This window comes from Ailuropoda melanoleuca, chromosome 3 (genome assembly GCF_002007445.2).
Source record: "Ailuropoda melanoleuca isolate Jingjing chromosome 3, ASM200744v2, whole genome shotgun sequence".
NCBI lineage: Eukaryota > Metazoa > Chordata > Mammalia > Carnivora > Ursidae > Ailuropoda > Ailuropoda melanoleuca.
Genome location: NC_048220.1, coordinates 53,973,428 through 53,996,230, shown reverse-complemented (window position 1 = coordinate 53,996,230; position 22,803 = coordinate 53,973,428). Strand labels below are relative to the sequence as shown.

Sequence of the window (22,803 nt, the reverse complement as noted above, 5' to 3'; positions counted from 1 at the left end):
ATTAATAAGCAAGCAATTAGACTCAGAAATTCATAAATATGTTTGAATAGGACAGAATTTATTTTCTAAAATTTATGTTTTTAATTGAAACAAGTGTATTGAGGATACCATCGTAGTTTGAATTGCCTGGCTAAATGTTTTGTTTTTTATATTTTAAATCTTCTATAGTTGCATATAACTAGAATATATGGCTTTCCTGTATTTTCCTACAAAATCCTGACATTGGAAATTCACATCTTCTTACTAACAAAAATAAATTAAATCTGTAAATTATTAAAAGACCAGTAAGGGACTCTAATGCCCACAGGTATGATTTTTGGTTTGCAGATAGATATCCATTTCTGGGACTTTATTTTTTTTTAAAGATTGTATTTATTTATTGGACAGAGATAGAGACAGCCAGCGAGAGAGGGAACACAAGCAGGGGGAGTGGGAGAGGAAGAAGCAGGCTCATAGCAGAAGAGCCTGATGTGGGGCTCGATCCCTCAACGCCGGAATCACGCCCTGAGCCGAAGGCAGGCGCCTAACCGCTGTGCCACCCAGGCGCCCCCATTTCTGGGACTTTAAACAAGCATGGCCAGTTTAGCCGTTAGGCCAGAACAAAACAACAGAACACAAGGATGATGTTTAGATAGTTGAATAGAAATAAATTTGGACGCATAAGAGTACAAAATCTGGGTTCCCAGACTGATTCATAGTTGATAATTCTGTATCTAGCTCTGAACCTCATAATGACAGAGGCCTCAGAACTCCTTAGTAGATTCCTAAAAAAGCAGAAACAGAAATAGTTAAAAATTAAGAGTGCAACCTCCAAAGAAATACTTGAGTAAGATTCTCTAATCATTTGAATGATTACTCAAAATTATTATGAAGCGAACAAACAAATAGAACCTCTCCCCTCCCCCCGCCAAATAATCCACTGATGGGTCTGGTGACATCACTTCCCTGCCATATAATCATTCTAGATTCTGAAATACCTTTATGCAAGTAGAGATGTCTTAGATTTAAAAAAAAAAAAAAGTCCTGTCATAGCAAGAAAACCAATAAGATGTGATGATTCCAGGGCTCCCAGTGGGACCTTGGGCATATCTCTTTCCTTCTCTGGACTTTAGCTCCATATCTGTATACTGAAGAGTCACCTGGGGGAGAATCAAGGATACTTTCAGCCACAGTTTGGTTCCTTCTTTTGCAAAGGTAAAAATAACATTCATCCCCAGCAGTAAGCCAGTCCCAGCACATGCTGCGAAGTGAGATCCATTCTTATACAGGAACCCCCACCTGCTTCTGAGCCCTTTCCTCTTTGCTATGGCTCCTCAGCCCTGCTGCTCTGAACTCCTGGTTCCTTCATGCCTTTTGCAAGAAAGGATCTTACAAATGTATTCTAACTAAACTTTTACAATAACGGATAAAAGTTACTGTGCTATCTCTCCCGAAGTGTATACGTTTTCGAATTTTAAGTTAACAGTACAATTCTGTATTTGTAGAATCTTAAGCATCAGTAACTTGAGGAGAGGAGGGCCTAGAGGATGGAGGGACTGACTTTCAGGGCTTTCCTATGCACAATTTGATCACACAGGGCCCCTCACTGCTTGATCAACTCTCTTTCAGAAATAGGGTCAGTCCATTACTGTCTTTCTTATCAACATTTGTACATTTTATGTATTTGGGTTGTTTATTTTTCCTTCAAGTAAATTTGTTTTTGTTGTTGTTTTCCTGCCTGCCTCTGCTTATGGGCAAAATGCTTTTTCAGGAATGGAGTTCCCTTGGATTATAGATATCTTTAAAACGCTGGGGCAGGGTAGAACACTTCTCACCCCCCACTCAGTTTTGCTATGACAAAAAATTTAGTCATTATGACGTTCTTTTGACTTTGCCATGAAAAAAAAGTCTTCTAAATATTTTATTTTAAAAGAAATTGCCATATCAGTGTCAGATGTGGTACATTTACATATGTGCCAATATTTAAAATGATTTTTTTTCTTTAAGGACTTTGGGCTCGTGAAGTAGGAAAGATGGTGGGACTAGAACATCCTCTCATTCCAGTCCAGCACCAATATGTTGTTACATCGACTATACCTGAAGTGAAAGCTTTGAAACGAGAACTGCCAGTGCTCCGTGACCTGGAAGGATCCTATTATCTCCGACAGGAAAGGGATGGGCTTTTGTTTGGTCCATATGAAAGTCAGGAGAAAATGAAAGTGCAGGACGCGTGGGTCACCAATGGAGTCCCTCCAGGTGGGTTCCATAAACGCGAGTGGGTGCAGGTCAGGCACATATGTTTTGTCTTCTGTGTGGCTGGGGGCTGGCTGTAGAATCAGATGACACCATGGTATGAGACTACTGGATACCTGGGACTGGAGGTGAGTGGTCTGAGGTAAGCTCTGTTCTCATGCCCTTTTGAACAAACACAGCAGGAAGTTGAGGAAAGAGAAAAGAAGCAGTTGGTGACTGAAATTGAAGAAACGTATTTTCTGCTGGTTTGGAAGGCTTCAGGTCATTTTTGCCTGCCCACACCAACCTCCTGCCTCCCCCGTTTTTCCTCAATCCCCTACCTGTTTGGTCTAGTTTCCAGATTTGGATATGGTTGTTATTGTGTTTTGATGGTTGGAAACGTGGGAACATGGCAGGTTTCAGAGACAGGGTTTCCAGCGGGCTAAAAATGAAAGCCTCAGAGGGCCTCACAGAGCAGGATAGGTTGGCCTGCAAACTGAAGTCTTCCCCTACTACATAAATGGATTAGAAGAGCCCTATGCTAAACCAGGAGGAACTATAGTTTCTCTTTCAAGTTCTGTAAGGGAGATGGACCTGTTTTTGTTTTTCATGAAACATTTCTACAGAGCTAGATTAAAGATGGAGGTTATGTAAGGAGGTAACCAATTAAAACAATCTATAGAAAGTGCTAAAATGTCATTGGGACTCTGAAATAAGGAGTATAAAAAAATGGAGGAAATTGTACTTTCTATAATTATACTTTTGATAATTATACTTGGGTTGGGAATGAACCTCTCTCCTACTCCTCAATACACCTGTGCCCATGTGACAACAGATGATCACTCAGCTGCCTTCCACAGAAGTTCGGCCAGCTCCAGCTAGCTGAGGGCTTTTGTCTTGTGTGGGCTCTGCACATTTGGGCCTGTGTGGAGTAGCTCCTGATCTCAGAGCGAGGGCTCATCGCTACCGGAGAGCCTTCCTTTCTGCTCTTCCCTCATGCTGGCAGCCTCCCTTCCAAATAAGTGTTGAACAAATATTTAAATAATTCCAGTTGGAGGGAGAGCCAGGGTGTTAGCTGGCCTTGGGTGCGTGCACGTCCTGGTCCAAGCCTAGTGGTCTGCAGGCCTCCATGCAACCGACCCAACGCGCAGTTCACAGGAGGAACAGAAGCTGGCTGGCTGCTTTGTGGGAAAGCCCCCAGTATTGGTGGAGAAGTTCTTTCAGAAGCTCATCTGCAGCACTGCCTTCAGTCACAGTACCTTTGAGGGCTGAGAAAAAGATTGTGTTCCAAGACCCTGACTCTTTTCTCGGAATTCTAGAACTCGCATACCTGGGGGAGCAAGCTTGAAGAAGGAGGCCTCCAGGGCCTTCTTTCTCTGCTGAGAGCTGAAAGGCATCTGGAATCCATTATCCTAGACCCTGGAGTAGTTTTCTGTTTATCCCCTGTGTTCTGACATAACTTTGTAAGCTCCCATTTGGCCTTACCTGGGAGGATAGAGCAGACTTTAATGGTTAATTGGAGGTTAAAAGCTCTCTCTTGACAAACCAATCATTGTTTGTTTTTTAAAATTATGATTGGATTAAATGTTGAAAACTGTTAATATACCTAGATTTAAACTTATTACTAATAAAAGGGTTAACTTTCATGATTTTATCGTTTCAACAAAAATAACATTATTGTTCTCAGTAATGTGATGGGAACCTATCTGTTGATAGTGAATATTAAATTTAGACTTAAAAAAAAAAGGAAGTACTTCCCAAAGACCTTCTTTAAATATAAGCTGATTCAGATTTAAGTTACTTTATACTACATGTCAGGGCAGCTGCGGCATCCTGACCACAATGGTATGTCTCTTCAGGGTTTGGAAAGGAGCTCTTTGAGTCTGATCTTGACCGAATCATGGAACATGTTGAAGCTGCCATGGAAATGGTTCCAGTCTTGAAAAAGGCTGACATCATCAATATTGTCAATGGCCCTATCACCTATTCTCCTGACATTCTGCCTATGGTAGGGCCCCATCAGGGAGTCAGAAACTACTGGGTGGCTATAGGTTTTGGGTGAGTATCTCCATTTATTTCAATATTTGTTACAGAGCCAAGGTTCTTTTGTTCTTTTTTTCTTTTTTTAATGAAGTCAAATATTTTAGGTTAGTCTTGTCTCATCATAATCTCAGGCCAAAGTGGAAAATGGGGGGGGGCAGAGAATTTTCTTGCTTTCATGACTGTTGATACATGAGAAATAAAATATTTCTCTTTTTAAAAGATTTTATTTATTTATTTATTTATTTATTTGAGAGAGAGAGAGAGAGAGAGAGCCAACATGAGCTGGGGGAGGGACAGAGGGAGAGGGAGAAGCAGACTCCCCGCTGAGCAGGGAGCCCAGTGTGGGGCTTGATCCCTGGACCCTGAAATCATGACCTGAGCCGAAGGCAGACGCTGAACTGACTGAGCCACACAGGCACCCTGAGGAATAAAATATTTCAATTTAAAAATCCTTGCTATGGATAATTAATGGTTTAATGACTTGTATAGGTTTTAAAGCTTATCACACAAAAGGGCAATGATTTCCTGGAAACTTCTCTTTGCATATTTCCTGCTATTTCCATTATTCATGTCTCTTTTCATGCCGTATATGTTCAGATTGGTCAATTTACCCCAATTTTACAAGGATGTTTTCATAACACGATATGACAAAAATAATTCAAAATATCAAATGAATAAGTATCTGATGATTTTTCACCATAATTTATGTCTGTCCAACATAATTTGCTTCTTTATGACTCCTCAGGTTGCTTACTATTTATATGATTCCATTACCCATTTGATGTTTCATCTTTAATATTTGTCCCATTAATTTGGTGAATATTAATGTCAAGCCCACTTTATCATCATATCAGAGCTTCTAATATTCTATTTTTCTTTCCCATTTTATTTGGCCATTTATTCAACTAATATTTAATGATTGCCAGCTCCATGCCAGGTCTCTTGTTAGGCACTGGACTGCGGCTGAAGACAAGACAGTGAGGTCTGTCCAGAGGCACAGGGCTGGTCAGGGTGCTGTCCTGTCAATACGGTAGAGAACTGAGGGAGCAGCAGCGGGGACTGAGAGATAGGAGACATACTTATTTAGACTTGATGATTGATTGCATTAGGTCTTGAGGAAGAGGAAAAAAATAGCAAATGATGGCAAATTATCTAACTTGATCCCTGGTTGGATGCTGGGACTATGGGGAGAGAAAACCAGAAAAATAATGAGTTTCATTTTTGAGAGTTTGGGTTTGAAGTGTTAGGTTTACATCTGTGGGACATCTAGAGGGAGAAAACTAGATGGAGACATAGGGCTGGAGGGCAAAAAGTAACTGAGGGTTTAGGTAATCACCTGCAGCATTCATATGCAGGCATGAGCATGTAGGAGTGGTTTCTCATGTACGTTAATTGAATATCTTCTTTGGAGGGTTGCCTATTCGTACCCTTGCCCATTTTTAAAAAAATGATTATTTGTCAGGGCGCCTGGATGGTGCAGTCTGTTAAGCACCTGGCTCTTGGTTTCGGGGGTCATGATCTCAGTGTCGTGAGATTGAACCTTCATGGGGCTCTGTGCTCAGTGGGGAGTCTGCTTAAGACTCTCTCTCCCTCTGCCCCCCCCACATGCTCTCTTTCTCTCAAATAAATAAATAAATCTTTTAAAAAATTATTTTCTTTTTATTGTTAAGTTGTAGGAGTTCCTTATTTATTCTAGATATAAGACCTTTATCAGATACTTGATTTGCAAAATTTTTCTCCCATTCTTTGGGTTGTCTTTTCACTCTCTTGATGGTATTCACTGAACCAGAAAAGTTTTTAATTTTGATGAAGTCTAGAATGTGTATTTTTTCTTTTTTAGCATGTAGTTCTGGTGTCATATATAATAAACTATTTTCTAATCCAAGTTCATAAAGATTCATACCTATGTTTTCTTCTAAGAATGTTACAATTTTAACTCTTACATTTAAATTTTTGATCAATTTTGAGTTAATTTTTGTATGTGGTGTGAGGTAGGGATCCAACTTCATTATTGTGTGCATAGCCAGTTATCCCAGCACCATTTATAGAAAAGACTGTTCTTTCCTCATTGGATTGCGTTGGTTTCTGTGATATGTTTTTTTTCTGACACCACTTCTGACACCAACATCCAATTTTCTAATTCTCTGACACAACTGAGTGTCCGACAATTCAGTTCAATTCCAATACTAACTTCCAGAGTTAGTGCAGATCCCACTGGTTAAGGACTCAGTTCCACAAAACTGTCTCCACTTCAGACCAGTTACAAGTTCTAGGGATGACCTGTACCTCTGACTGACTGGCTATAACTGTGGGAGTTCCTACAACCCCCTTTTCAGGTTTGATAACTCACTAGAATGACTCACAGAAATCAGGAAAATACTTACTTTTACCCATGTGTTATAAAGGATACAACTCAGTAACAGCGGAATGGAAGAGATATACGGGGTGAGGTATGAGAGGGAGGGAGGTGGCACAGAGTTTCCACGCCCTCTCTGCCACCTTTGTAGCACATCAGTAGGTTCACCAACCTGAAAGCTCTTTGAACTCTGTCATTTAGGGGGTTTTATGGAGGTTTCATTACACAGGAATAATTGATTAACTCATTGACCATTGATGATTAACCTTTTTTTTTTTTTTTTGATGATTGAACTTCTTGTGACTAGTCCCTATGCTGAAGCTATTTAACCCCCCAAGTACCTCTCACCACACCTTGAGCCATCTCATTAGCTTACAAAAGACTATGAATTCCAGAGGTTATTAGGAGTTCTGTCTGTGCCAGGAAATGGGGCAAAGACCAAATATTTATTTTTTATTATACCATGACATCTTGTCAAAAGTCAATTCACATATATGTATGGGTTTATTTCTGGACTCCCAATTGTATTCCATTGATCTATAGGTCTGTCTTCATGCCAGTATCACACTGTTTTGATTACTGTAGCTTTGTAGTAAGTTCTGAAATTGGGAAGTGTGAATCTTTGTTGTTTTTCAAGATTGTTTTGGCTATTTTGGGTCCCTTACATTTTCATATAATTTTTAGGATCAGTTTGTCAATTTCTGCAAAGATACCACCTAGGATTTTGATAGGTATTGCATTGAATATGTAGATCAACTTGGAGAGTATGGCCATAATATTAGGTCCAATTCATGGACATGGGATGCCTCTCCATTTATGTAGGTATTTTAAAATTTCTTTCAACAATAATTTATAATTTTCAGAGTATAAGTTTTATACTTCTTTTGCTTAATTTATTCCTAAGTCTTTATTGTTTTTGATTTTGCAATTGACTCAGTCATAAAATTATTGATTTAGTCAACAAATATTTGTGGTTCATTGGCCATGAGCCATGCTCTGAACAAACAGACAGTACCCTGGCCTTATTATATTTGTACTTTAATGGAGCATCTGTGACTACTTGCCAAGGACATTAGGAAGTTGCTTTCTTTAGGACCCCAGTTACTGATTATCTAGAAATTGTGTCTCATTGCATGGGGCTGATGTTGCATTCCTGCTCTGATTGTTCTGGGTAATTTTCTGAGATTGTAGACACTGGAAGGTGGATAGGGAAGATGACAGTTGGGGGACAGACAAAGTGCCTCTCTCTTTGACAGATTTGGTCTGAACCAAAAAGGACTTCTTATTATCTAAAAGTTGAGATTGCTAAGCTATTTCTCAGGTAATATGTATGGAATGCTCACTTTGGCTGCCCCTCCTGGCTTAACACATCTGTGATCCTTCCCTGGTTCTGGAGGCCAGTGGTTTTCACACCTGTCTGAGCAGCAGAATCATCTGATGAGCATGTTAAAAAAGAATCTCAACCTTGAGATTAGTCACTTGCATGTGTTTCATCCTCCTTTACATCCTATCTGTGAAATTCCGATTTGTCAGGGGAACCCATGAAGTTGTGTTGAATTGGAAAACCAATAAGCAAACAGATTCCCAGACATTACACCTATAGATTCTGATTCTGTGGTCTGGAGAGGGGCCTGGGGAATCTGCATTTCAATGTCCGTTACCCTGGTACGACCAGTCCAGAGAATTTGGGGGAATTACCAACTGTCACATATATGCCAGTGTTCTTTTACCTTACTCACAGATCACCCTCAGTCAAGGCTGTTTTACTTTTGTTTTGTCACAGTTCTAACAAGGTTCTCTGCTTCTAGGTGACTAGCACCATGCCCCCAAAATGTTGAATGGATTGTATTGAATTGAATCTAGTTTTCTTGGCTTAGAACAGCTTATAAACAGCAAATTAGAGGAGGGGAGCATGCTATAAGATATAACATCTGACAGTTTAACAGAGCTATCATACAAAGCAGATGTAAATAGTCAAAAAGCATAGTAGCTGGGCCATTTAGAAGAAGATTAATGCCAGCAACAGAGGAACCCAACTCTCCTTTCCTCATCAAGTTTCCTTCCACTTTGCCTTTGCACATCAGTTCCTTATGAAAATCTTTATCAGTTGGGCACAGGCATACTCTGTTGTTGGTTATACAAGGACCAACAGCCACCGTGTATTGCTTGCCTGCTATGTGCTTTTCAGTGCCATGTCAATGAATCTTCCACCAGCACCGTAAAGAAAGTGTGCACAAAAGAAGACTAAAGCTCAGGGTGTTACAAAATTTGCCCAAGGTCACACAGCTAACACCGGCAGAAGAAAAACCATACCCAGATTTCTCTTACTCCATGCTTACATTTAGCTACTAAGCCAAGGGCTCTCAATAGATGTTTCGTAACACTCAGTTGTGTGTCAGTTTACATATAATTTGTTAACGGTTAGAGAGCTGAAGTGTGTAAAGGATTTACTTTTTTGAAAATAAATTAGACTTCATTCAGGATTATCCCCAATTAACAGCACTCTGCCCCATTCGTTAGCTCATATACATTGTTAAAAGGGAAAGAACATAATGGTGTAGCAGTGAGACCAAAGGAAACCACAACACAGCCCTGGCTTTGCCCAAAGAGTCTGTCAAGAGCGTGACTACTGTCTGTCACGTGTGTCTTGGCTGAAAAAAAAAAAACCTGAGAACTGTTGAAGAGGTAAAGTCTAGTAATAGGGAGTGTACCCTGGGGTCAGATGGCTGAGTCTATATCCTGAATCTGGTCTTTATTAAAATGTGACCTTATTTAACCTTTATGTGGGGGCTGGTTTTCCCATTGGTGAAGTAAAATTGCTAAAGAATAAATCAGCTGGTACATGTTAGATGGAAACAATGCCTGGCAAAGAGCAAGCACTCAATAAATGTAAATAAAACTTTACACAGTTTCAGGCCTTGTAAACAGTATCTCTAGCTGTCAGAAATGATGGCTTTTGTATATCATACGTGGACCTGGATGAGTGAATTTTAAGCAAATATTTAATAATTTTTATTGCCTTCTTGAAACTTAGTGAAATTGTTTATGGGTGATTTGGATGACCCATGTCACTTTTTAAAATTCTACTTGAGAAATATCCTCATAACAACTTTAGTCATTCCTTTTTTTTTTTTTTTTAAGATTTTATTTATTTGAGAGAGAGAGCACACATGAGAAAGCCCAAGTGGTGGAGAGGGAGAAGCTGGCTGCCCATCGAGCAGGGAGCCTGATGCACGGCTCCATCCCAGGACCCTGGGATCATGACCTAAGCCGAAGGCAGACGCTTAACTGACTGAGCCACCCAGGCGCTCCAGTCATTCATTTTTATAAAATAGCAAAACTGGTATCTTGTGGGAAAAGTTAGTTAACATTTACAGACTTTGCTGAGGTCCTCGCAAGCTCTCAGAGTGATTCTGGCTGTTGGAATCTATTTGGGATACTGGAGTTTCTGGTATTTGGAGGTCTGCTCTTGCAGCTCCTTTTCTTGGTCATCCCCCCATGACTTTCTGCTCATCCAGTTACTCAGCTGCTTCTCTTGACCCAAACCACAGAAAGAGAGCGAGTGGTAGAACTGCACGCAGCCAGTAGGAAACTGTGATTCCTTTATCTCAGATCAAATTATCTGCCACAGTCATGTTCTTGGTTTTAAAGCATCTTCATAGAGAAGTAGAAAACAAGCCTACCTTTGCCACTGAGTGTACCCATTCATTGCGAAATACAGGAAACAGTGGTCCTTTCCCTCTCCTCCCCACAAGTCCCTGGGTGAGTGCCTCTTCCTCTGACTGCGTCTGAGATAAAGGTTCCAGGTCCCTGCACAGAGGTCATCGCCTAAGGGGACCTGAACTAAACTGAGTCTGAGAAGAGGTGGGTATGCCCCTCTCAGTGTACAGTTTCTCCTGCAAGCTTCCTGTTGCGCAGGATAATCCTAGCTCCACAGGGCTGAGAAGGTAACAGCTAAGTCTTCCTCTTTGTTTCCTTTCCTCCATTTTCCTAAAGTGAGCCTCTTTCCTAGCTAAGAGTTGTAGGCTATTTTGCAGGTATGCATCTCTTGAAACTATGGAAACAAAGTAGCTATCAAGTCAGGTCCCTTTAATTTGGACGCCTAAACATGCTTTTTTTTTTTGAGGAAAAAAAACTATAGCATAAACGTTCTGTTGTTGACTGTTCTAAATAGCACAGAACACTCCAACTTGGAGGACCTGTAAAATAGTTGGACATGTTTCATTATTTGAAAACTACATATGTTAGTAACAGTGTATTTATCTCTGTATTTGAAAGGTATGGCATAATCCATGCTGGTGGGGTAGGGAAATATCTCAGTGACTGGATCCTGCACGGAGAACCTCCATTTGATCTGATAGAATTGGATCCCAATCGCTATGGCAAATGGACAACAACTCAGTACACTGAGGCCAAAGCAAGAGAGTCATATGGATTCAACAATATTGGTAAAGTGCAAATTTACTGTTGTCTACAAAGTGTGTTCAGAATCGACTTGCGGTGCCTCTGATTTTAGCTGCTTGCTCTTCTGTACATTGTGGTAGGAGTGCTTAGGGATTCTATTAAGTATTATGCCTTTAAGACACAACAAGGAATCTATATGAACATGTATATTTAATGTGTAGAGTGCATCAGCGATTTTAAGTTCTAAATCTACTTTTACTTTATCCTTGGATAGTTGTATAAATGACAGTTCGGCTTTTTTTACATAAATTTTTTAAAAGATTTATTTATTTGAGAGAGAGAGAGTGCTGGGGGGAGGGGCAAAGGGAGAGGGGAGAGAGGGTCCCAAGCAGACTCTGTGCTAAGCTCGGAGCCCCACGCAGGACTCGATTTCAGGACCCTGAGATCATGACCTGAACTGAAACCAAGAGTCAGTCGCTTAGCTGACTGAGCCACCTAGGTGCCCCTTTACATAATTTTTTAAATTGCAGTATAGTTGACATAGATATTATGTTAGTTTCAGGCGTACAACAATAGTGATTCGACATTTGCATGCATTGTGAAATGATTACCACAAGAAGTGTAGTTACTATCTTTTACATAAATTTCATACATATATATGCTTCTGGATGTTAAGAACTGTGTTTTCTATTTTCTGAATGCCTTCAAAGTTGTTTATAGTTTTGGTTATGTGCTATTTAGGTAAGCTAGTTTTCCTTTTTCAGTTGGTTATCCTAAAGAAGAACGATTTGCCGGGAGGCCAACTCAGCGAGTCAGTGGGCTTTATAAAACCCTGGAGTCTAAGTGTTCCATGGGGTTCCATGCAGGCTGGGAACAGCCACACTGGTTCTACAAACCGGGTCAGGACACTCAGTACAGGTAAGCGAATGACATAACCTGCCTGTGGCTCCGAATGTAGAATGAAATTTTCAGATGGAATGGAGGAGCATAAGAGAAATACTGTCCCCACCCCCTGCTGCCAAGTGACTTCACCCCATTCCAGAGAGCATTGAGCCTTTTCCTACAAAACTTATTTTCTGGCAGTGGAGGCATTAGTCTATCCCATAGGACACTGGCTTGCATCTAGGACCCCTGTGGCCTCCAGAGTCCTATAGCCAGCTCAGGTAAAACCTCCACTTGGTATTTTCCAGGAACTCAGAGGAACCTTCCTCATCCCCTCCACATCCCCACATGGCTTCAGTTGGCTCCTAAAGATGTGTTCTGGCTTAGGACGCCTGGTCAAATCCCACCAATTGGAAATAGTATGACAATATGGATTTTCTGTTGATCAAGGAAGAGCTCATAGCAACAGCTTTCTAGTGTGCATGCAGTGAGTCATGCAAATTATATGTACCGTTAATAAATTAGGGGGGAAGATCATTCATTTCGCATTTTACATTAAGCTAGAGCATAAAGCATGTCACTAAAACAATTCTCTGAATTCCTCTAAAGTTGTTGTCATCATTGTACTTGGATTACACACCATTGTTGTCATTTGGGATTAATAGTGATTATATATTTTTTCTCATAAGAATCCATAAACTGAGAGAAAATAAATAGCAAATCTAGAAATTGTTACCTCTTTCTCTGTCTTTTGGACTTGTCATTTTGCTTATTTAAGCAGGTTTTGATGTCTACTTTAAGACCAGATCTAAATGGTATAAAGGATAGTAGAGGTCCAGTTGTTAATGAATTTAGGCTCAGTAGACAGTCTAGAATATCTGGGGGCAAAATACTGGTTCGGTTTTTCCTAAATGACTCAGGTAAATGCCAGATCTATTCTTCATTTTTGCTGTTTGGATCTGACCTGTTTCTCCTATTATTTTAATAATTAAACAACTGAAAACTCATTTAGCAGACAGTTGTCTGTTCTGTAGTTAAAATACCACATTAGAAGTTAACTCTGTCAAGTAGAAAGGACCCTGAATGAGTCAGTAGACTTTTGTTCCAGGCCAAGCTCTGTCATTTACTGAGGCAAAAGCCTTGGAAATCAGCTTATGCCTTTTCTCTAAAAATGAAGATGTTGGACCAAGTCCTTGCTTATTCTGACTGTGGACCAACAGCATGAGCACCACCTGTTAGAATGCAGAATGTAGGGCCCTGCCCCAGACCTGATGCGTTAGAATCTGCTTTTTAACAAGTGTGAGTGATTTGTAGCTGCACCAACGTTTGAGAAGCACTGGACAAGATAGTTCTACCCCATTATATTCTGATTTACTTAGGTCCAAAAAATGTGATTTTTTTACAAGATCCCCAGGTGATTCTAATATGCAATCAAGATTAAAAACCTCAGGACTGGTAGACTTCTGTGCTTTCTTCCAGATCTGAGAGCCCACATGTCCTATCTTAATTGCTAGTTAATTAATACTATGTCATTCACTACAAAATGGGTCAAAGGAATAGAAGAGTACCTTTAAAAAATCAGTTTCTACCATATATGTATGATTCACAGAACAGAACTTAAGGTTACACTTGTTTTCCCAAATGGGATTTCCTAGATTAAGAGCATTTAATAAATAGTCTGTATTTTTTTTTAAATGAATGACAGTTGTTTTATGACAAACATTGTATTTCAGGCCCAGTTTTCGCCGCACAAACTGGTTTGAGCCTGTAGGATCTGAGTATAAACAGGTTATGCAAAAAGTAGGGGTTATTGACCTATCACCATTTGGCAAGTTTAACGTCAAAGGCCAAGACTCTGTTCGATTGCTGGACCATCTCTTTGCAAATGTCATTCCAAAGGTAAATAACCTTATATGGGTACAAGGGTCAGGATTCTGGCCTGCTTAATTCTCTGTCCTCTCATTTTTTTTTAAAATTAGTATGTTATTTGAATGCTGGAGCTCTTCAACCGGCCATGAATATTCTAGCTGATTTTCTAATTTAAATTTTGTCAAACAAATTATCATCCAAGTACCTTATGACTTTGCTAAATTGTGTCAATAGGGAACTGCAAAATTGACTCAAGTGTAATTTTTATGACAAATAGTTATAATTATCATTGAAACTAAGAACTTCAAAATTAATCTTGGACTTAGGTTTAAAGATAGTTCACGCAATTGATATAAATGGTAAGATTCAGATGTTTTTCATTGTTGACACTTGCATTTTTATTTCCATGTTGTGTTAAAAGGATAAGTAAGATTTTAATTGCATCCTGAGGTAATTTTAAATTCTTTTGTGTAGGTGGGTTTTACAAACATAAGTCACATGTTGACACCAAAAGGTCGCGTGTATGCTGAGTTGACCGTTTCTCACCAAACTCCTGGGGAGTTTTTACTAATAACTGGTTCTGGATCCGAACTTCATGATCTTAGGTGGGTACGCACCTAATAAGAAAGTTTTATATGGATTATATGCTGACTCAGCCCTGCAGTGAGGTTTTCTTTTCCCAGTAGCTGAAAGTACAACTTTAATTCTTAAACCTTATTGTTTCAAATAAATGTCATGTTTTTTATAGGAAATTATTTGAATTGAGGGACCCTATCCCCACCCCCCCCAAAAGGTAATCCATCCATAGGGTTTGCTGGTTCTAAAAATATTAACTCCCAATTATTAGACATCATCAATGTGTCAGAACTCTTTTTAGACATTGCCCTAATTAATTCTCCTAATAGGTATATCTGTAAGGTCTATATTATTCCCATTTTCATATGAGAAAACTGAAGTCTGAGCTAGAGTAACTTGTGTGAGCGCCTCCTTTTGATTCCGATGCCTGTGTTCAGACCACTTCAGTAAGCTGCCTCCCTGGGTTTTCTTCCTCCTCCTTCATGCTTTGTGCTCTCTGGCCCACAGCTAGATCTAACTCGTTGACTTGCCAAGTCAATCCTTCACGTGAGTCTTTGGTCTATGATTTAGTCTACTATCAAATCTGTAGTCTCTAGTATTCCAAAAATATTTCCAGTGCTATTGTTTAAAAAATGTCTTACTCTGAGATTCTCACTATGGTTGTAAAATGATGCAAATTATACCCTCCAAGCCAAGATGTATCTTTGTAGCTTAGCTTTCTGTAAATCCAGAGGACCTTTTTATGTAGCTGCAGGGACTCTCAATAAATTATAAACAAACCCTAAAACTGGCTTCCAGTAACTCATCAAGACTTAAAAATTGAAACTAGTCTTTAGAGTTTTTATTGTTTCCTTCTGATCCTCAAAACAGTTATGTGTCTGGTGGCAGGCACATTATTAACCTTTAGCAGCACAAATGTGCCTCCCGTGTATAGGTATTAAAGAAAATTTGGGTTTAAATTAATTTCCAAAGATTGAATCATAGTTTAAGTGCAATAGGGCTGTCACTATTTAAAATAATTACGTGGCAGAGCTTACTTAAAATGAAGGATCCTTCTGTACTGTGAAAAATTATCCCCAAATTTATAAGTGGGTAGTTTAAAGAGAATCACTTAACATCTCTGGGACTCAGTTTCCTCAACTTAAAAAATTAGGTTATTATACGAAATGACACTCTGGGGACTTCCTGGTAATTCTAGACACAGAACATGTCTTCAGAGAATTAATACGTTACCAACATGCATTATTCAAGCAAGATTTAACACAATGTTTATGACTCAAATGCAGATGGATTGAAGAAGAGGCAGTCAACGGTGGATATAATGTTGAAATTAAAAACATAACCGATGAGCTCGGAGTCCTTGGTGTTGCAGGGCCCCATGCAAGAAAGGTTCTTCAGAAACTGACCACTGAAGATCTTAGTGATGATGTTTTCAAGTTTCTTCAAACCAAGTCTTTAAAGGTTTCAGACATTCCTGTCACTGCTATTAGGATATCTTATACTGGTAAGAAGTGGAAAACAATTCTATAAAATTTAAGAGAAGGTCTCTAAAATTTAAAAGAAGCTAGAACAAATGACATATGCCTGTGCTCACACATAGGCATGTGCACATGTGCACACACACAGGCATCCACTGACTTTTGTCAGTATAACTTTGGAGGAGGCTTTCTCCTGTCCAACTCTTAAAATTATTCTGTCTATTCACTCCTAGTCTGGAAGAGTCATTTCGCAGATTTCCAATCCTTGTTCCAATCCCATGGCTTCTTATTATTCGGAAGGGTAGATAAAAAAGTTGGAAGAGGAGAGCTGTTGGAATAGTTGGAAGGGTTGATAGCATATTCAGGTCAGCTGACTGTTTCTAGGAACATTCAAGATGGTCTCCCATAGGGGTGACTGGGGGGCTCAGTAGGTTAAGCGTCTGCCTTCAGCTCAGGTCATGATCCCAGGGTCCTAGGATCGAGCCTCACATCGGGCTCCCTGCTCAGCAAGGAGTTTGCTTCTCCCTCTCCCCCTGCTTGTGCTCTCTCTCTCTGTCAAATAAATAAATTTTAAAAATCTTAAAAAAAAAAAAAAGATGGTCTCCCATAGATAGAATCTCTCATAGGGACCATCTTAAATATATCAGGCACCTCGCTTCAAGTATTACCATTAAGGCTTTTTTAGGGAAGTCTTCTTATAGCACCTAACCTTCTGCATAGTATGTATTTGAAATAGAAATGAATGAATGCTCTTCAGTTCCCCATTGGTGCTGTGGGCTCACTTCCAACTTCCTCTAGCCCTCCTTGTTCTTTCATAGAAAGAGTACTTGGTACCCAGGCATTCATTCAATTACACGTTACTCATGTTCTGGTGGTGTCCTGGAAAAACACATCACCATCAGCCCTCAGCTTTGGGGAACAAGGAGGAACATACATAAAGTATGAAGGCTATAGTTCTTCTCTGGGCTTCTGCTGTCCACTTTCCCCATCCTTCTTTCACCTGAACTTCACAAAGTGGTGACTGGCATAAAACATAAGCAGAATAAAAAATAAACAGACTATTTGGGTTGGGTTTCATTTCCTTTGGTTTTTGCCCATAGCTCTCATGGTGAATAAAAGGACCAAGTGGGGAAGAAGAGGGGTGTGGGGGGCATTAGAGTTAATGGCTGTCCCACAGTGAAGACCATTTGAATAATTGTCAGTTGCCTATATTTTTAAGCCTTGTGATTTTGGGGCAAGGAGTTGGGTTGAGGTTTCCTTCCTTCCCTCCTTCCTTCCTTCCTGCCTCCCTCCCTCCCTCCATCTTTCTTTCTTTTTCTTTCTCTCTCTTTCCCCTCCCTTCCTTCCTTCCTTCTTTAAATAAAGATTTATTTGTTCATTTGAGAGAGAGAGTGAGAAAGCAGGAGCAGGGGGAGGGGCAGAGGGACACAGAAAATCTGCAAGCAGACTCCCCACTCCCCACTGAGCACAGAAACTGACCTGGGGCTCAATCTCAGGACCCGGAGATCATGAGCTGAGCTGAAACCAATAGTTGGCCACTTAACTGACTGAGCCACCCAGATGCCCCAGGTGTTGAGGTTTCTAAACCTCGAACCCCTTATGATTAACTATGCCATGCTAATTACTTAATATTGTGAAGCTGAGGTCAAAGGTCCAGATTAATTCCTGTATTAACTTCTTTCTGTGTCATGAGTATGTCCTAGATATCACTTCTCTGTGTGGGAGACAGATGGGGCATGAATGCCTCCGTGATATGGCATGCTTCTTTGCAGGAGGAGTTTGTTGCAACTTTTTTGTAAACTGGTGTTTTAAAACTCAACCGTGTCTAAATTACATACAGACTCTCTCCATTTATTTATGTGTTTTAGCTAATGCACGTTAGACCGAGTGATCACTGTTCTTACTCTAGTGTGGTATTTACGGGTTTGTTTCAGGTGAGCTGGGTTGGGAGCTGTACCACAGACGAGAAGACTCTGCAGCCCTTTATGACGCTATCATGAATGCAGGCCAGGAGGAGGGAATCGACAATTTCGGAACATACGCCATGAATGTCTTAAGGCTGGAGAAAGCTTTCAGAGCCTGGGGGTCAGAGGTTTGAAATGCTAGCATCTTCATTACAATTTTGTTTATTGTATCTGACTTTTGTGTAAGAGCTAATTTTAATTGCGTTAACATTGGCTCTGTTATGTCAGAAATGATGTGTTATTAAGGGGAGATGTTTTTCTCCTTCGTTTCCCAGTTGCAAGTTCAGAGGAGTTATGACACACTGTTTATTCTGCTTTAATTCCTCCCGCTTGGCGGAGAGCCCTGGACCTCCATCTCTGACTGTCTGTGGAGCTGCAGCTGCTCTGGGGGCCTGCTTACCCCCCAGTAGCTGAGGGGCGCTTTTCAAATTCTTCCTCTCCCTTTGTCTCGTTGCCCATTCTCATTTTCTTTTTATGTACCTTTTGGGGGAAATCACACCAAAAGGTATCTTTCTGAGGAAGAGAGTTGGTGATCTAGGATGCATTGGTCCAGCCTGCTTCTACCACTGATAGAGGGAACTAAGGATTTCTGTGTGTATAGTTATACACCATCTTCAAAGGCAAGATTTATTTTACTTTCTCAACTCTCCCTGGAGAAGTTATTATTGGTGATTCTTGGGCAAGGGGTTTGGAGTTGGGGGGTATCTAAATTACCACTATTCTATACACAATCACACTGAGAAACAGTAAACAACTTGGTCTGGATTACACAGAAGTGGCCAGACTGTGGTTCAAACTCTGTTCTGTTTTATCTCTAATAGCAGGCTGTCTCTAGACCCCTTAATTTTTTCATATTTATTTAGAAGTTGTTTCTTTGAGTTTGAGGCCTAACAAGTGACATAAAGGATAGTAGTAAAGGATATACTTCAGAGTGGGGTCTCTTGGGTTTCAATTTATCCTCCATCACATATTAGCTACATGGACTAGAGCCTCTGTTAACTTCTCTATGAAATGAAGATTATCTTTTTTTTTTAAGGTTTATTTATTTGAGAGAGAAAAAGAGAATACAAGCGCAGGGTGGGGGACTGAGGAGGGGCGGGGGGNTTGACCTGAGCCGAAGGCAGATACTTAACCAACTGAGCCATCCAGATGCCCCTAAAATGAAGATTATCCTATAAAGTTATCAGAGATGTTAGATAAAGTTCCTAGCACGTAATGAATTTAATTGGAGGGCAAGGTGGGTTTGAAAGCGTAGACAGGGCCCTTGGGACATCCAGACTGTGGGCAGAAGCAAGTGGGCTCCGCGGAGGAGAGGCAGCTTCTAGGAGCCACGGAAAGAGCCAGGGCTCGGGAGCAATTTGCCATTGTTTTGCAGGAGAGGCGCTCTTCTAGGGGATTTTCAGCCTACAGCGGGGGGCCTTCGATGAGGCTGCTGCAGGGAGTGAAATAGAGGACGGCTCTGTCCCCACACTCCTCAAGGAATGAAGCAGCAGATGCAACCTTTGGGAATTAGCCATTTCTCCACCCTCCGGCCTTTCATTTCTCTTGCTTGCTCTCCGCAGCCCTCCGCCTAAAAGCGCTTCTTCCCAAGTCCCTCTGATTTCCCAGCGGTGCCAGCACGCCCTCTAGTGGTACCACTGCAGTCTTCTGTGCTGTTGTTTTCATTTTTTTTTCCCTAGAGAAATCCTGAAACTTTGAGCAGATTAAAAAAATAAATTTAGAGTTGCTCAAATTGATTAGAAATTACGAGAAACCACATTTTATAACACATAAAACAAGTTTATATCACTCGTCTGGTTTATATGAGTGCTATGTTGCTTTTTTTTTTTAAAGTTTGGCTACTTTTTATGGAGTTTCGACCAGTTCTCTTGGTTCAAAAGGGAACAATAAAAACGAACAAAATCCAGTAACTTCAGATCTAGTCCCAAAGAGTGGCTTTAGCTTCAACTTAAAGTGTATTGTAATTACTCAGCCATATATGAAAAGGCTGAGATTCAATCTGTGTTTCCCTTTCTCTTTCTTGAACTCCGTCGAAGCCATTTTCCTGCCATCTGCTTTCTCCTCCACTTGTCCTGATTCCTGGCTAATTATAAGAGAAGTAAATTACCTAATAACATTTCAAGACCTAACTATGTAAAACTATTATGTAAAAACATATCAGAGTCTTATTTTGGGGAGGATCGGCATGTTGTGATATCCCTCAGATATTTATTAGTAAAAGAGCCATGGGATCAAACTGAATTTTAGGGTCTAATATGCTATTCCAATGGTAATATTTCCTGACAGTCTACATTTCAATTTTAGATTTAAAAATTACTTTAAAGACCAGTCTGTAACTTTCCTTTCAGAATCTATGTTCAAAATCCAAAAGTGTTTCTCTTCCCTAAAAAAAGAACATATGAAGGTGATGTTACTGAAATGATTTTCACTTATCTAAGATTTAAACTGTGTCCAGGGGCACCTGGCTGGCTCAGTTGGTAGAACACGTGACTCTGGATCTCTGGTTTGTGAGTTCGCCCCTATGTTTGGTTTAGAGATTACTTGAAAATAAAATATTTTAAAAGAATGTGTGCTTCCCTTTTAGATGAACTGCGACACAAATCCCTTGGAAGCTGGACTGGAATATTTTATAAAGCTAAACAAGGTATGTTTACATTCCAAAGTGTTCTTGAAGTAAGTCTTAAAATTCTGAGGCTGTTTTGTGACAGAGCCATGCTTTAAAATGTAGCCAAGTGTGATTATAGGACAAATGACTTGAACATAAATAGTAAGCATTGCTCAGGTGCTTTGTATTATTAAGCTTTTGTCAAAATCAGGTATCAGTTCAAACTATTACAGTGTGCTTGTAGATGTAGGATAGCAGAATCCAGTAACTTTAAAGAGTAAATCTGAATTCTGGGATGAAAATTACCAAGGATAAGAAGTCAGTAGACATTCTCGTCAGTCCTGGTGATTTGTGAAGTCACACGTTAGCTCCTCAAACATACAGCATTAATGGACTCTCCCTGAGTGCTGACAGCATAAAGCCACCTCGCCTCAGCGGAGCTATCCAGCTGCTTATTAGGCACTTTTTTATATGTAAGTGTAACATTTCAAATGTGTTCAGCAGAAAATGGGTATTTACTGAGAAGCCAATACAAATATGATAGCTGATATTAACAGTCCAAAGGGAATCCCCACATTAGTAGTTCTTAAAGTATGGGCCTCAGACAGGTAGCATCAGCTTCACCTGGGAGCTTGTGAGAAATGCAGATTCTCAGATCCCACCCCAGGCCTGCTAAGTCAGAATCTCTGGTGCTTAGGCCAAGAAACCTGTGTTTTAATTAGCTGCAGGGGATTCTGGTGCACCTCGTTTGAGAAGCACCATCCTACATGGTTCTTGTGGAAAAGCAAATTTTTTACCACCTAGATCATCTATACAAGTCCTACAGCTAATAAATGAAGTGATCCCTTTGTTATGGACTGAATGATTTTGTTCCTCCAAAATTCATACGATGAAGTCCTAACCCGCACGTGATGGTAGTTGGAACTGGGGCCTTTGGGAGGTGATCAGGTTTAGGTGAGATCGTGAGGGTGGGGTCTCCACGATGGAATTAGTGTTCTCGCGAGAACGGGAAGACACCAGCGCTCGCTTTTCTGTCCGCACGGTGAGGGCACGGCATTGGGAAGGCAGTTGTCAGCAAACCAGAAAGAGCATACTCACAGGGGAGCTGAATTGGCGGGCACCTTGATCTTTGACTTCCCAGCCTCCAGAACTGTGAGAAATAATTGCCAGTAGTTAAAGCCGCCTAGTTTGTGATATTTCGTTTTAGCAGCCCGAGCTGACTCAAACACCCACTGAGTAGTGTTTTAGTGGAAGAGAACTTCACAGCGATGCAGTTAGTAGAAATAGTGAAGGAGAGGACAGCAGCTGCTGCTGTGTAGGATACTTGTCAGAATTCCAGAAATAAACTGTCCTGTTCAGGTGCTAATAAGCTAAAGGAAAGGCCATTTTCCCATTCTATGGAACTCTGTGAACACATGCATATGATCAGGCTAGGGAAACTTTTTTTTAAGGCTCCTGCCTCAAGTTCCCAAATTCTAAGCTTAAGACATTAACATAAACATGTATATTTATAGTATTAGATTTTAGGAAAGAGAACCTCCTTAAGGGTTTTAAAGGGACTATCTTTCTGTACATTTTTCCTATGACTTTTATTTTTATGATGTACCATCTGCTTCCAGGCCAGAGAAAGCAGGTGCTTGGAATTTGGGCAGACCCTTGCAGCAGATTGCTCCTTCTGATAACAGAAGTCTTGGTTTAGCTGTTTAAAATAAGGATAAAAATGGCCTGACTCTTGAAAGCACTAAAGTTCTGTTGTTGGTCCCCACTAGGTAAATAGATAACTGACTCTCTTGCTTCACAGTGTTTGGGTATTATTGTTTGGGGAGAAGGCACAGATAAATGAGCTCTTTGTGTTGAAATTGGGTTTTTGAAACTCCCTTTATGATTATAAGCAGGTGTGAATTGTGTATTTATTAGTTCCTTTAAATTATTTTGGTAACCAAAGCCCAGCTCAGAACTAAGCTGTTTAACAGATAATGATTTTGGTTTATGGTTTGCTTTTTATGATTTCTGAATTGTTGCTTCTCATTTTGGTGTCACAGAGTTCATTTCTAATGCTTTCATTGGGTGAAGGTCCGTGTAGCCCAAGGACCTGGACCTAAGTGAGCTAGTCTCTTTCAATTATGTGGACTCGGGTGGTTAGTGGCTATCCTAGCGATGCTAGCCAATTTCCAGGACTGGCGACTAGGTTGAATCCATGTTGTCCAGGTCCAATATGGTGGTTTCACAACTTCACCTTTGTTTTGTAGCAGTCTCTAACATTAACCAGTTTTCTGAAAAACTAACATTGTAAGTTAACCTGTGTAACTTCATAATTCACATTCTGTGTCTAAAAACAAAAATGTTACCAATCTGGCTTCATAATACATTATAAAGAATATATAATGCAAGTTCAAATTGCTTTGGAAAGTTAAT

General features: G+C 40.2%; 1 protein-coding gene across 6 annotated transcripts in view; it reads left to right on the top strand.

Moving 5' to 3' along the window:
- The window catches only part of DMGDH (dimethylglycine dehydrogenase), a 71,293-nt gene that overhangs the window by 27,482 nt on the left and 21,008 nt on the right, over nucleotides 1-22,803 (top strand). For all 6 annotated transcript variants that reach the window (XM_034656423.1, XM_034656418.1, XM_034656421.1 and 3 more), the window contains exons 6-14: nucleotides 1,987-2,235; nucleotides 4,071-4,269; nucleotides 10,889-11,058; nucleotides 11,779-11,932; nucleotides 13,630-13,795; nucleotides 14,240-14,370; nucleotides 15,628-15,845; nucleotides 17,754-17,911; nucleotides 20,368-20,427. In XM_034656423.1, coding sequence (XP_034512314.1) covers nucleotides 1,987-2,235; nucleotides 4,071-4,269; nucleotides 10,889-11,058; nucleotides 11,779-11,932; nucleotides 13,630-13,795; nucleotides 14,240-14,370; nucleotides 15,628-15,845; nucleotides 17,754-17,911; nucleotides 20,368-20,427 — 1,505 coding nt within the window. The remainder of the gene's footprint in view (nucleotides 1-1,986; nucleotides 2,236-4,070; nucleotides 4,270-10,888; nucleotides 11,059-11,778; nucleotides 11,933-13,629; nucleotides 13,796-14,239; nucleotides 14,371-15,627; nucleotides 15,846-17,753; nucleotides 17,912-20,367; nucleotides 20,428-22,803) is intronic.